At 44.2% G+C, this 15,547-nt stretch overlaps 1 protein-coding gene across 1 annotated transcript; it reads left to right on the top strand.

Annotated features, from left to right (window-relative positions):
• The first annotated feature begins 11,036 nt into the window (after positions 1-11,036).
• LOC132071632 (left-right determination factor 2-like) lies at positions 11,037-14,811 on the top strand. Its single transcript, XM_059469305.1, has 4 exons — positions 11,037-11,301; positions 12,205-12,451; positions 13,186-13,425; positions 14,499-14,811. Exons 1-4 carry the CDS (start codon positions 11,037-11,039, stop codon positions 14,809-14,811), a joined length of 1,065 nt encoding a protein of 354 aa, XP_059325288.1.
• The last annotated feature ends 736 nt before the right edge of the window (positions 14,812-15,547 follow it).

Below are 15,547 nucleotides of genomic sequence, written 5' to 3'. Positions count from 1 at the left end.
TTTGGTGACAAAAGCCACATACTGTCATTAGTTCACAAACGTTTAATTATGTTGCTAGAGCAGATGGAAAACCACCCTCAGGACCTAGGGAGCAGGTCAAGAGACTCTGAAATCCTTCCACCTTTCTTTTATTTTGCATCCTCCATATCCACTTCAGCAGCTCTTTAGCACCAGGTTGAACAAGTGTGCAGGGTATTTACACTTCCACGTGTGACTCTTCCCTTGCTTTATTAAATGACCTTATGGCTGGAGAGCTCCCTTGTCACTTTAGTTTGATTTATCACAGCAGGATGTCCCTTGATGGGTGAATTCCCAAGAGGACTTCAATGGTCTCTGGAGGTGAGTAGCAGGTGGCCTGAGCTTTGCCATGCATGGCAACTCTCAACATGGTTTCTTCTCTCTGAAGAAGCTCATCAGCCCAGCTTGCTGCTCCCTACTTATCTGCCTATTCAAATATACCTTAATGGATTTAATTCAGGCTTCCAGCCTGGCAGCCCTTTGCTAGCTTTTAATCTTTGCCTTCATCTGGAAACCTGTTTATGAGCCTCAATGCACCACAGGACACGGTGTGGGCATTGTGGGGTTTTCCTTTGAAAGGTCTGAGCATTAAAGTGTTTATAATATAGACAAACAAGTAGAAAAATCTAGGCAGATACACGGATTTAAATGTCATCATACAGATCAGCAATCAGCAAGCCTTGATTTTAATTGACAATTTATCCTTCTTTTCTCTTTATTTTTTTTAATTGTTTTTGGCATGCTGCTTCTCATTCATAGGTAATAGGTTGACTTTCAAGGTAGAAAATGTCTTGCATTAAAGCTGGAATGTATTTTTATTAATCCATACAACAGATTATTATACAACATATTTAACCAAATATATCTAGCAATATATGATAGAAATTTTCTTTTCTTTTATATTTTATGTCAGATAGGAAATGGTGAATGTAGCATTGGTATTGATGCCTGAGCATGATTCATTTTCCATGTCATCTTCATCAAGTTATACTTGGATAAAAACTGGAATTTTCTTAAAACACACAGGAAACTGCAATCTAAAATAGCAATGCTGAAAAGTACAGGAGGAAAAAGTAGGCTTATTGCCACACACTTTGCATAAGCTTGATTTATGAAGTGGTGAATCCATGAGCTTCCTCATCACACCTCTGGGCAGGGTGAGGTTTTAAACCTTGGTTTCTTTGGAGTAGTTGCAGGTGTGGAGAATCCCTTGCTGATATTGTTAGGTTTATTGTTAGCCTGTCACAATGCAACCACTGTCAGTGTGACACACCTTGGTACAAAACTAGGGCAGGGTGGCCTGCAGCGTGGGTGACTTCATTGTTTCCTGAATGTACACATTATCTTAATGCTTATCCATGCTTTAACTCCATGTGGATGGAACCTGAAGGGATTTAATGCATAGGTGGCACAGCACTAACTGTAATTAGGGCAGCTCCCTGAGAGAGAGGGGGAGATGGAGAAACCATCTGGCACAATCTGGTCTGTCCCACTGAAGAGGAGATCACCTGGCCATGTGAGCCATTGGATTTATCAGGCACCAGGTGTGCTTGTTACCAGTATGAAATATCAAACCACTCTGAGCTTGTCAAGTTTTCCCATCCCCAGGTACAGCACACATTAGTTTTCCTGAACCACTCCAGTGTTCAGGAGAGTGTCCTCAGGAGCCTCTCTGCTCCACAGGTGTCTTCACTGCACACAGTGACTCCTGTTGCAGCAGTACTGAGAGCAGCCCTGGACAGATTTTAGCATCCTTGCCTCGGGTTCTGCTTTCCCTGGAGCACAGAGATGATCCTGCACAGGTTGTTTGTGCAGGAGCCACAAAATGCACTAGGAATTCTTGCAGTCTAAACCATTGGTGAGTCAATTCAGCTGGGTTTGCTGCAGCCTTGGATTGAGAGTAAATTTTTGTGAAGCAAGCTCTGAAATCCTGGTTTTAATTCAAATAGGATTAAAAGAGGAACACTAGTTTTTCCCTCCTTTTTTTTTTTTCTTTCCAAACACCACTCAGTTTGACAGCTTTGAAGAAACTACTCATGGCTGGTCTGCTGTATCCACACTATCTGTAGAGAGTGCAGTGAGATTCCCAGCTTTTAGACATAAGAACTGTGTTCCAAGGCCTTGGCACAACACTTTCTGGTTTACTGGCTTGATTTCCTTTAAAATGTCAGCATCAAACATGCTGCTTGATAAATTTATAGATTAAAATAATTTTTATAAATTTATAGATTAAATAGTTTTTTTAAAAGACTTCCATAATGAGCAGTCTTTCTTTTTTTTTCTGTTAGGCAAGAATTCCCCCTTCCCACTTCTGGATTTGCAGATGAAAAGAATTCAGTGTCCAAACTGTGAGGATTTCAAAGAGATGGCAAGGCCTGAGTTACAATTTCCACAGCAGCAGCAGCTTGGCTCCTTTGCAGACAGGGGGCCACTAATGACAGCAGGATGATCCTGGTGAGCCCAAGCAGGGGGTCAGGTGCCAGGGATGCAAGGGGCAAGTGGCTGGGGTGACTTGGTGTCAGGATGCAAAGTGGCTTAAGCAGGAAGATGTGAAGAGCTGTGGCCATGGCAAACAGCCACAACCAAGGGCAATGAGGCTTTTCCAGCAAGGAAGCTCCTGAATCCAGGGGAGCATGGCTTTAGTAGAGTGTGATTGGAATTGGAGGGGAGCAGCAGCATCCAGCCAGTTCCAAGTGCATGACTGCTGCCTGAGGATCCACAGGCACGTGGATCCTCACTGTGTGCTTTCTGCACCTCCATTTTCGGGAAGCAGGGTTGCCTAAATCTGTCCATTCCTCAGTGTGCGAATTCCTGTTGGACATATTATCACCATACTTTCAGATTTTCCCATTCTTGTCCCTCCTTATCCACTCTTTCTTTTATGTAGTATTTTATTTCTTCCCCTCATTCATCCTTTCTCATATTTCCTTTCCTGTGATTCTTTCACTCTCTCTAAATCACTTTCTTTTCTTTCTGCTTCATCTTTCTCCTTTCAGATGTATGCAACGGATATAAAGGTATTTCCTCACATCTCTTCCAGCTGGACTTGGCATGTCTGACATTGCCTCATGAGTGGGAGTGGCCTTAGCCGTGTGAAAAGGGAAAGTAATGTAGTCCCTGCAAGCTGAGCACCTTAGACACACAGGTGATCTATGGATCAATGGGGAACTTTCTTCCCTGAAACAGATGGCTAGTTTTATCAAGATACTTTAAGTACAGTAATTGTTAGAGTCTATTGCTGATTAGGGTTTTGTTGGTAGAAGCTGTGGTGCCTTTGAAAATCAGCTTATTTATTTTGGTGTCAAAAATTTTGGCCAAGGCAATTTGTTCAAGGTCATAGTCCTGACTCAGGGACAGAACTGGGAAAAAGAACCCAGATGTTTTCAGCTCTCCTTTCCTACTGTTTCAGTAAAGCAGATGTTTATGTTTAGATTCACTGAAGTAGATGTTTATATATTCAGGTTATGTATCAGTTACTGATAGAGCGAGTGATCAGAATTAATCTGGGAGAAGTTAAGAGCAGGTCCTGTAAAGTGTGATGATTTCTGGCATGAGATGAACTCCAGTATGGAAGAAACGATCAGTGTTACATGGGAACACCTAGGCAAACTACTCCTGCCCTCACAACATGGTGCACCTTTTCTTTTACACCCTGTCAGGGTCAGTTCCTGGGGCTGTACAGCACAGCTCAGAGAGCAGGTGCTGCATGCAGAGCTCTGGCATGAACAGAACTGAGGTTTGGGCCCCAAATTGCCAACTGCCCTGGGCAACAGCGAGCCAAGGTGATTGGGATTCCCTTGGAGCCATAGTTCCTGTGAAAATGAGAAGAGTTTCATACATCAATGTAAGAACTTGAATTTATTATTCAAATGATCGTAGTGAGAGCATTTCTCAGTGGACATGAAATTGTGTTCCCATCCCCTCAGGAAACAAGACAACTGTGTTCTGTTATTGCTGTTGTTTCTAGATCAGTTTCAAGGCAACCCAAGCAGCAGTATATTTTCATGTCCTATTATGAATCACAGCATTTTCTCATTTAGGACAGCAAGTGTTCAACAGTTTACCAGCCTGGGAACACGGTGGAGGCCAGAGGTAAGCTCTGCTACCACAAGGGACTGAAAACAAATCAAACAATTAAGCTTTCAAAGAGTTTTAAGAGCCAAATTTCTAAGTCTGCTTCGCATAATGATTTTCAGATTCCTCCCATTGGATTTGCAGAAATTGAACTTCCTTGACAACATTGTTTTCCTGTAGTCTGCCTTAGAAGTTTTCCAACAGAACTGGTCAAAATGATCAAGCATTTCAAATTAATTCTCAGGTCATCTATATCTCAGGTCATCTATATATCTATATACAGTAATTATTTCTAGTTTTGCTGTCACAAGGTAAAATATTCCTTGCTCTATTTTATAATCAAAGCAGAGAAAAGGGACTAAGCACCCAAGTTTTGCTCAATGAGAAATAAGACTCTAAATTCTAATTCTTGTACCTTTGAAAAATCTTCTCCACATGTATGATTTGTCAAGAGATGCTGAATTCTGCACTGGCAGCTGCTAAAGCTAAGAGCCATGCTGCATAGATAAAATAAATTTTAGTCACCATATCTTTAGTTATTCAGCCTGGAAAGCTGACAGATGCCAGCTTCAAATGCATGGCATTTCCTGCAGAATCACATGTCAAAGCCAAAATTAAGGTTCAGAAATGCATTTGGTTGCTCTGTGGAAATGTTGGCCACTCCTGGATTAATGGTTTTGAATAAGCAAATGGTAAGGTAAGAAAAGGAAAAAAAAAGAAAAAACTCAAAGAACTGAAGCTTGTGTTTCACGCTTCAAGTGACCTGACCAAGTGTGGCTAAATTCCCTTTTAAAATCAAATGGCCACGATGCATCTCCCATGGTGCTGCAGTATGAATGCTAAAAGGATTAAAACTGGTCAGGTCACAGAGCTTTATTTTTTGCTCTTTTAAGGGCCATGTTATATCCGAGGCCTTATATTCCTTCTTTACATAGATATGAGTGCATGTCAGGAAATTACATAATTTCCTGTGCCATGAAGTAAAATACCCTTTACTGTTCTGTTTTGGAGTCAAATACACAAAAAACCAGTCATTTTTTCAGTTCTTTTCTTCTGAATTCTTTTAAATTAAATAGTAATATCATTCAAAAATGTTAGAAATCAATGCTATGAGAATATAAATATTTAAGTGAAAAGAGCTTTGTAGTAACTTCTTGAGTAGGAGCAGTCTATCCACACACCCTCCTTTCTGAACATTGTAGCATTATTTGAGAACAAAAAAAATTATGGAGCTATTTTGGTATTTGTTACTGTGCAATTCTCAAAGGTGTAACAAACTACTCAATCTAGACAGAAGAGGATGAATAATAAATCACCACTAACAGTAACCTCAACAGATTACTGTCAGTTTAACTAACAGTAAATCTCAATAGATTTTAAAAATGAGTTAGGGATTTGAAATTTTATTAACAGATTTAAAATATTTTAAAATGTATTTCCAATAATCTACAGGCCTTTAAGACCATTCTCTGAACAGGCATCAGCACTCTGAGGACTCTGAAGAAAATTTTCCTGCAAAAAATTCAGTGCCGTGCTTACAGCCTCTTTCTGTTTCAAAAGAATGAACATCAAGCATCAGGATGAGGGAATATAGTCTGATCCAGATCATCATTTCCAAGATGGTTTTGTACCTCTTGGAACTCCCAGCTTCCAGATATGTTCTCCCTGTATGAGCCCTGCTCACCCAAAACCCAGACAAGCAGGCCTGGAGCTGTTGCTGGGCCCATTCAGGATTCTACCTCACCATCCTTTTGATTACAGCCCCAGTGTGCTGTTGACATCAGGGACAAAAGCCATGTGCAGGTAATTATTTTAGAATCTGAATACATCAATCAGTACAATCTCAGTTCCATGGGGTAAAACCCACTGACATGCAATAGCCCCAGAGTCACTTCAGCAGCAGATGTTACAGATGGAAAACAACCATGTGAGTGGTAGTTTAGCTCATTTTCCTGTTGTTGCAGGTATCTTTTTGCCAATCAGTAGATTTGTTAAGGCACTGCCCAAGCTAATTTTGAATAGCCCAGTGAGGACTAGCAGAAGCCTTTGGGCAGCTGCTCCTCCCTCTATCTGATGTACCAGATTAGAGAAGTCTAAACTGTCAATTGTCTTGTCATCTGTGTGTGTGTTATCACTTAATTTTGCCTTCTACACCATTTCATTGGGTTTTGTAATTTTCTGTGCAAGTAACAGGCATTTTTAGAGTTCTCTTGAACTCCACTAACAAATTACTGTTTTGCACAACAGCTCATAAGTTGCTTTTTAGGTCTCACTCATCTTGGCCTTTCATCTTTAGTTTTGGCCTGCAGAAAAAAATATTTTCCAGCAAAGTTAGTAATGCAAATTATTCAACTTACATTAACACATACTTCATAATCTTTCTGTCTTTACAGCTTCTCCTGGCAATAGAAATAAATTACAGCTGCTAGAATATAGTGTTATTCTTTCTCCATCTGAGTTGTGGAAAAGTGATTCATTTTCTCTCTTTCTTAGCAAAAGAGGACACTCGGTTCAGTGAAGCAAAACTTATTAGAGCTAAAATTAACTGGAGGAAATACAATCCATAATTAAGCCAGGTTACTTAGTGCCACAGATGCAGTATTAAGAGTATTCCAACTGTATTAGCATTACAGGGAAATGGGGACATCCCAGGTTTTGGAATGCCAATTGCCACACAAACTTGGCACAGAATCAGTGAAGGCTGTGGAACATTGAATCTGCACAATAAGGCAGAAGAAACTTTTAAATAAAGCTGATAAACTTCTACACTATAAATACAGTTGCAAGGGAAAAGCAGCATTTTAGCTAGGCTGATAAATGGGCTCTGATTAGAAATTAAGTGGTGCTCCTACAGAATTCAGCCATTTCTCAGTAATTAGGACATTCCTTAATGAAGTGGACTGTGGTGTAAAGCAAGCAATTCAGGGCTGTATGCTTATTTATCTGATTCAAGTGCATTAGCTAAATGTCAGTGTTTTTGCCAGCAGCCCGTGCTGCAGCCATCAGAGCTGTGACGAGTCCTGCTCCCCAGCTAACAAACAAGGAACAGGCTGGGGCAGTGGGGAGGAGACTGCTGAAGGCATAGAAAATGCTGTATTTAAACAGTTGTGTTTGCTTTTCTGTTTAAAAAAAATAAAAAAATCTTGAAGATCTCCTTTCTGCCAGAACACAGGCACTTTGCAAATGCTGCCAACACAAACCCCTGCGAGCCAGCCAGCTGACATCAGCTGACCAAGGACATGGGGGGACTTTGGACATTTTATCCATTCCTCCTCCTCAGACAGACTGCCTTTTGTCCTGCCCATCTGACCAAAACAAGCTCATGAGTGAAAGCAGAAGCTGCCTATGGAAGATGTGCTTGTGTCAGTGCAATCAGGGATGCACAGCACCAGGAGGGAAGGACCCAACAGGATGTGATCTCTCAGATATTTCCATTGGAGATGGCCAGTTCAGTCTGGCCTGTACTGGTGATGAGGAAAAAGAGTCTCATGTCCTTGCCTAGATTAAATGAATTGGACAATTTCTGTGCAGCTCAAGCAGGTAACAGTTTGGAGCACAAAAGTTGCTACTGCAAGGAGAGCAAACCCTAAGGGCTGAGGCTGAGGTTGCAGCATCTTTGGAATGAGATCTGTGCACTCAGAGCAACCACAATTCATCTCAGACATGGGACAGGAAGTTCTATTTCCCAGAGTCAGGTTAGCCAGAGCTCACAGCACAGATCCAAAGTCCCTTTTATGGCTTTGCACCCACTGGAAGGAGGAAGGGAATGCAGGAGAGGCAAGTAAGTCAGGTGATCCCTGATTGACCACAAAGCCTTTTGGCACAAAAATTAACAAGGCCAAGTCTTTGCAAAAAATCCCAGCCATCAGAAAGATCAACACAACTGCATTGAGTGGCTCTGCTGAAAACAGTAATTTGCAGTCTGGCCCTGAGAGACACCCAGACGTCTTGTGTTATCAGGCCTTACCTTCTGGAAACTTTTCCATGCCAGACACTTGCAGAGCAAGCTGAGGTCACAGGGAGCAATTCCAGGGAGTTGTACTGGCCCACAGAAGTTGCTTTTCACATCACTCAAGCAAGGGCTGTTTTAATGTGGGGCCAGCTCTAATACAAAAGGGTTATGTCCATGGCATTTGAAATCTGCAACAGTTTAATATTCAGACCCTCAATACTGCAAATACATTTCAAACATTCTTGTGTCCCTGGATAATAGCTACATAATTAGGGCATGCCTTTCACACTTTCTCTTTGATCCCACTGGACTTATTTACCAAAAGTCATTGCACGGATATGCCCAGCAAATGTCTTACAGAAGTGCTTGTAACAAAATTAAAAGCTTAAATATAGAGATCCTCTCTCCACTAAGTACTGGGTTTTATTAGAACTGGGAGTTGCTCATACTTCACCCCTTGCAGCCTCTTTGAATCCTCTGTTTGACATTTCAAAAGTGCCATGCAGGTTCTAATACACATTACACAGAAAGAGCTATTATAAAATTCCTGACTTTTTCTTGTTTGCACGACAAAGGGGGAATGGCAAATCCTCCAACTGGACCAGATAATCACTCTCCTGTGAAAAGCCTCCAATATACATCCTCTGTTTTCTTCTTAGCTGAGCTTCAAGTGTGTTTGGTCAATAATTTTATTTCGGGTGTGAAGCCCATAAATCACCTCCCAATACACATTGGACAGTGGAGAGTCCTGGTGGATTTGGCATCAGCCACAGGAGAAATCACATTCGGATACAGGAAAGCTGGGTGCTGCTGGAGCAATCAGACATTTTCATTTCATGTTGTCATGGTCTTTTGAAGAACACTCACTGCAGAGTAGGAACACTCTCTGGGGCAAAGACTAATTGGATGGATAAATAATTATAGGATTGTGTCTTCTGACATAAGAGAAAGACCATTACAAATCCTTGGACTGCAGTTTTATCCAGGTGACCATATAAACCTAACAAATTCCCTGTTGGAACTGAGCCGGCCAACATTTTGAGTGCCCACGTGCAGAAAGCTTTGTCAGACATCTGAACATTGCTCAGGTGGTTTCCAAGCCTCTGACACAGCCCATTGTGTGACCAGCTCTTTTGCCCCAGCCTCTAGGAATACATTTGGCTGGAGAGACAGTCCTGAGGGAAGAGCTGGGTGTATGGAGCTTTCCTAGAGGGATGAGGGAAGTCACAAAGATTTCAGGAAAAAACCTTCCCTTTTATTCACAGGAGTGTTTGACATGAGCTGAACTCGAAGCTGACAAATGAAGTGGATATTTTTCACTGCTGTTTGTGTCTTGGGAATGGATGTATTTTGAAGTAATACACAAACGCATGTCTAAAATTTATCTCTGGAGAAAGATGCTACACAAAGTGCAGGATTAAAGAATGCACTGCCTTGGGCCATGCACAGGCTATTACTTTGTAGTCTGTTCCATTTTCCTCTTAAAACTCAATTTAGCTAAATAAGGTGCCCTTTTAACATCTAACAGGGGCTTTATCATGCTTAAGAAGACAAGTTTCTTAAAAGGTTGTAAAGACAAAGTGAGCAGTAACAGAAGTGTTGAGTGGGGCTCTTTCAGACGGCTTTATTGCCTTCCCCCGAGTACAAACCAGGCTGCCTCCCTCAGCTGACACTTGTTTTAATGAGGGATGAGCCACAAAGGGGTGATTTTGTACAAGTTCATTACATCCATCCTCCAGCCAGAGTATCCTCAGGGCACACCATTCAGCCTGGGCACTGGGTGAAACTGGGCCAATTTAAAATCATTTACAGAGGCAAATAAAACCCAAAAGGCCTTTGATGCTGAAGATATTTGTCTGTAGGCTCAGGTATGTGGCTGCTGGAGAGGATGAGAGTCTGCCCCAGGTGCCATGCTCCTTCATGCTTTCATCAATCACATTTTATTCCTTCAATTCAATTCTCCTGGGATTGGTGCCAAAAATAGATTCCACACCTTATGCCAGCAAATGCTGGGGAAGAAAAAGGTGTAAGTTTCCAGTTTAAATGTTACAAGGTAAACATCCAACCTTCTCACCCCAGCCTTCAGATCAGCTTCACTCTCCAGAGCCAGTGCTCTGTTGTGGCTGTTAACAGCATTCAAAATACTGATATTCTTCATCCATGCTGGGGAATAGTGCAGTGGTTTCTCATGTTCACTGAGAGGTGATTTGCCTTTACATAAACCCTCTTCTTCTAGGCATGAGTATTATGAAACCCCCAGGAATCCAGAAAGAGTGATGGGGAGTTTTTCTACCATGTCACACCCGTACATCTTCCACCTTCTGTGATTCAGGAGCATCACAAAATCCCATAAATCATTCAAGTGCTGTGACTCACTGCCCTGATTCGTACACTTGATACAAATATTCAGAGATCAAAGTGGAACCTTAGCCCCCCACCCCAAAGATTAAAATGATTTTTCAATGCTTGCCATAAAAATGGACTTCCAGCTACAGCTAAAGCTTCTCCTGATCGTTATTGGCAAGTTCTCTGCAGCAAAGATTGATGCTGCCTTGAGGAATCATATGGTGTGGCACACAAAGCAATGTATTCTGCAGTTGCGCTTCCTCCCTTCAGGGCTGAGCAGGGGACACTCATTGCTCAGGGGGCTTCTGGACAAATATTTACAGAGAATTAAAAGAGAAAAAAGAAATTTCTTCCCCGTGATGGAATCTAGGAGCCCCGTAAACCCTCCTGTATTAACTTTGCAGTGGATGAAGGTGTTAAACTGGCATGTGTCTACCAACAGGGGAGTGACCCTTTCAAGTCCTTTGCTTCGTCCCCACTTGTGAAATTTGTTGTGCCAGTGGGACGAGGCTGGCTATAAAACCCCAGCGCCGGGGACCTCCACCCAGCTCGGGCAGGCTGCCAGCACATCTCTGCCGAGAGCAGCCCCGGGGAGATCCCCCCTTCACCTCTGCCGGGCCGGGAGCCGCTTCTCTGACCGAGGAGGATGGACCTGAGGTGTGCCTGGATGCTCTGCGTGCTCTGCCTCGTCCCCACCGCCCGAGCCTTTACCCAGGAACGCTTCAAGGAGGCGGTGCTGAAGCAGCTGGGGCTGTCCGAGGTGCCTAAACTCCCTTCGAGAGACTTGGTGGATGTGGTTATCCCAGAGCACGTCAAGAACAAGTACATGTCCATGCTGAAGCGGCAGAGGGTGAAGCGCCGAGCCCTGCCCAGCCTGGCTGGCATCCTCAGGGGCATCCCGGGGCACACAGGTAAGGTTTCTGCCGCTGGGAACATCCCAAGCATCCTGCTGCCGCCAGGGGAATCTGCCAGGGCTCTCCCGGCTGGCAGCAGCATGGGCAGAGGCAAAACCCCGAGGGGAAAGGGGAATGAGGGTCGGATTTGGCTCCAGAGCTCAGCTGGGCAGAGGAGGAGCGTGCAACAGCATCCTAAAGACTAACAAATCACCCTTTGCACCTGGAGAGGGAGTCCCGCAGTCCTTCCAAAGGACAGGATGCTGCTGGAGCTTGACAGAAGACTTGGTACCCTGGGAACAGGCTGGGCAGGTGGGGGCAATAAAAAAGTGCAAGCCAAGGTTTTGGGTGAAATCTACAGCAAGTTCTCTAATGGGAATTACACCTCTTGGAGAATGTTTCACTCCTACTCGTCTCTTTTTTGTTTAGTTTTTTTTTTTTTTTTTTTTTAAACAGGAAAAATTACTTGAAAATTACCTCCAGAAAAAGGGGGGAAAATAGCCATACAGATACAATAGTAGCTGTACAAGGGCACTTAGAGCTTATTGTGCTTTCAAAGGACATACACAGCACCCTGGGCAGCAAATGAAAATACTTTTTCATTCCAAGTGGTGCAGTTTCCTGCTTTCATGCCCAGCACTGGCACAGAGGTGCATGCTTTTTGGGGTCTGCTCAATTTGGAGTCATATTATGCCAGGGACTTGGTTCTTCCAGGCTGCAGAGGCTCAGACATGGGAGAATAATTAGGGCATTTGCAAGACATTGATTCAAGCATGCATTAGAAAAGGTGTGTTTAGTGGCTGTCTCTGCCACTGTGAGCATGGAAGGAGTGTGTTGTGATGATAATTGTGCATGAAACGTGCCAGCTTTTCCCAGCAGGGTGGCAGTGACAGGCCATCCTTTTTGTCCCCAACTGCACAGGTATGACAGGGGAAGTCCTCTACTCTGACACAACCACACGCCAGAGGCTGGTGTTCGACATGGAAGGCAGAATACCCAAAAACAGCGAAGTGACCATGGCTGAACTGAAACTCTTCAAGAAGCCTGTGGACAGGGCAAAGCTGCCTGCCAGGCAGTCCCACAGGCCCGTCTCCAACGCCAGAGTCAGCGTGTACTGGGTGCAGCAGCAGCACGATGGCACCAACAGCACCTCCCTGATAGATTCCAGGTGAGAAAGGGGCCTCTGCTGGAGTTACAGAGTTTGGGTCCTCTGGGGTGCTGTGGGCATCGTGTGGGTGTTCCTCAGCTCAGTCTGATGGGGTTAGCATCTGTACAACTGTGTTATATGGCCTCTGAACCCACAATGAGCTTTTAAGAGCAGGTATCATGCTGAGATGGCAATATATGATGATTCTATGAAATGATATCATGTACTATTGCATCTTCCTCTCTGAAATCCCCCACTTGGTTCAATTCTGTGTCACTTATTCAACTGGGTTACTGGCTGCTGGTCTTCTTTCCCCTGGCCATTTTATTAGCTGGTTTAAACAAGTAAATGATGCAAAAATAATCTGATTCTGTAGTGGTGAGCTCTGTGGAAGTTTTGCATCAAGGCAGAACTAGACTGGACTGGAAACTTATGGCCCTGGTGCAGCTCAGACAGGAGCAGGTGGGAGCCTGGTGTTCACCAAGCATTGTCGCCAATATTGAGGCTGCGCATGACCCTGCACCACCATAGTTTTTTGTATGAGCATGTAGAGAGGGTTTTTTCTGACCCTTCAGTGTCTGTTAGATCTGCATTTGTCTTTTTGAGGTGGCAATTAACTGCTGTGGGTGCTTGCCCAGAGCAAAAATGATCATGTACTCAAGGCATGTGCCAATCCACAGGATGTAAACTATCTTGCGCTGCGAGCCCGGGATTTATCTGATGGGCTTTTCTAACGCCAAGCCCTTGTCGTGCAGGCTGGTTCCTATCCGTGAGTCGGGCTGGAAGAGCTTTGATGTGACCCAGGCCGTGCATTACTGGCTGCGGAGCGAGGGGCGGGGGCCGATGCTGCTGGAGGTGCGGATCGAGGGGGAGAGGCCGGGCAGCCACGCCTCGGAAATGGCCAGAGCCGTGCGCTTCACCTCGCAGCACCCCGGGGACAAAGCCCTGGGCAAGCCCGAGCTGGAGCTCTACACCCTCGACTTGGACGACTACGGGTATGTAGGAAACCTAAATCTGCATGCACTGCCTGTGAAAAAACGCCAATCGTTTCTTTTTAAAAGTTTAATAGTAGTAAAATGGTTATAAAAAATAGTAATATAATTAGAGTAATAACAATTTGGACAAATTGAATTAGGACAATGTAAGACAATAAATACAAAGAGTTATGGACAGTTCGGGTGCCTCTTTCTGGGCAAAATAAGCCTGAAAAAGGACCCACGTTAACAGAGGATTAACCCTTAAAAGCAACAGCCTGTTGCATATTCATATACTTCATCCATGATGCATAAATTCCATTCAAACACAAGATTCTGTCTGGTTATCATCAACTTCTTCCTCTGAATCCTAACAGCACCTTTGAGGTGGAAAGAAGTTGGTTTCTTCTGATAATAGAGCAATAAATTCTCTTTCTCTGTAAGGTTTAGGTGTCCTGTGGCTGCTATCTCACTGCGAGTCCTTCCTTTAAAAAAAAATATCCTACATAGCACAGTTTCTATTTTAACATTTTGTTATAACCTAAAACTACATTTAACACACTACTTCAGAGAATTAATACAGCATTACTTTCTAACACAACACATATAATATTCATTTTAATATTTGCGAAAAGCCAATCATAAAATGCATGCATTTTTCACACTGCTTCTGGTGTAATTTTGTCCTTGAATTATTGGGGCGGGGGAGAGGGCAAACCCCAAATTACTGGGGGGGGAGAGGGTAGGAAGGTCTTACCATCAGCAGTGTCCACCAGCTGTGAATGGAGAAGTTAGAAAGCTGCTGCTGAATCCCACCTCTCCTCTTCCTATATCTGCTGTCTGACTACCCAAGCAAGCCCTGAGCAGGTTGCATGTCTCAGAGCCCACCTATGCTATCAGCAGCAAGGATGATTTCTCCCATTCTTCAGTTTCCAGTTGCAGCACCCATTCCTGTTTCTCTCTTGATACTCAGGATCCCTGGGGACTGCAGGGATGAGGCAGAGCCCACCTGTGCTATCAGCAGCAAGGATGATTTCTCCCATTCCCCAGTTCCCAGTTGCAGCACCCATTCCTGTTTCTTTTTTGGCATCCAGGAGCTCCGGGGACTGCAGGGAGGAGGCGTTGCTGGGGAAATCCACCTGCTGCCGGCAGCAGCACTACATCAGCCTGCGGGACGTGCCCTGGGTGCTGGAGCCGGCGGGGTTCCAGGCGTTCCGCTGCTCCGGGCCCTGCCTGCAGCCGCCGCGCCACTCCAGGCAGCGCTCCTGCGCCGCGGCCGCCAGCTCGGCGCTGCCCATCATCTACCTCGTCAGGAGGGGCAACCACACCGAGGTTGAGGCGGCCGAGCTGCCCAACATGATCGTGGAGAGGTGCAGCTGTGTCGCAGACGGTGTAGCGCTGGTGTGACGGGTGATGGGGTGGCCAAGGGTGTCATCCATTCCCCATCCATTCCTCTTGCAGCCCCGCCAAGAGCCACCCCAGCCCCGAGCCAGAGATGAAGGTCCTGGGGGGTTCTGCCTGCACTGGGGCCCTGGTGCCAGTGTAGATGAGCTCAGAGGAGCATGCATTTCTCATATGTGAGGGGTACCTTAGGAGCCTTGTGCTTCTCGGGGCCTCCTTGGTGCCAGCTAAACTTCACTGAATTTATTTCAGCCCCCACCCTGGAGTAATGCAAACAGCTCCAGGCAAAAGAACAAGATTCCATTCCTTCACCATCACCAGGTGAAGAACAAATTCGTGGGCTCATTCTTAGGCTGCTGGGTTTGGTCCTTGTCTGCCCAAGCTGTGTTTTTAGTGAGCAGAAGCACTTACATGTATATAAACTGTACACACACATGCACACATGGACAGAGTGTATGAATAAATGTGTGTATTGTCTACATACTGAATAGCTACATATTGATTACTTACATATATATATATGTACACAAAATATTGCCTAGAGCTCAAAGGAGCATATTTATGTGCATATGTATTACATGTACATATACATATCAACATGTACATAAAATATTATCTTAAACTCAAAGGCTTATATTTTTTGGTCCCTGCACCACGGGCTTCACATAGTTTTAGGCAGAATTTAGAGTCCTGGAATCAACAGGAACATTAGGACTTGCTTGTGTGAGTAACAGTTTGTTTT

The sequence above is a fragment of the Ammospiza nelsoni genome, chromosome 3, assembly GCF_027579445.1.
Source record: "Ammospiza nelsoni isolate bAmmNel1 chromosome 3, bAmmNel1.pri, whole genome shotgun sequence".
NCBI classification, from domain to species: Eukaryota; Metazoa; Chordata; class Aves; order Passeriformes; family Passerellidae; genus Ammospiza; species Ammospiza nelsoni.
This window is presented reverse-complemented; position numbering and strand designations above follow the sequence as displayed.

Excerpts from the sequence above, each read along its gene's own strand:
- LOC132071632 (XM_059469305.1), top strand. The coding sequence starts at position 11,037 with ATGGACCTGAGGTGTGCCTGGATGCTCTGCGTGCTCTGCCTCGTCCCC. Across the intron at positions 12,452-13,185 it reads ACCTCCCTGATAGATTCCAG|GCTGGTTCCTATCCGTGAGT; the intron begins GTGAGAAAGGGG and ends CTTGTCGTGCAG. Across the intron at positions 13,426-14,498 it reads CTCGACTTGGACGACTACGG|GAGCTCCGGGGACTGCAGGG; the intron begins GTATGTAGGAAA and ends TTTGGCATCCAG.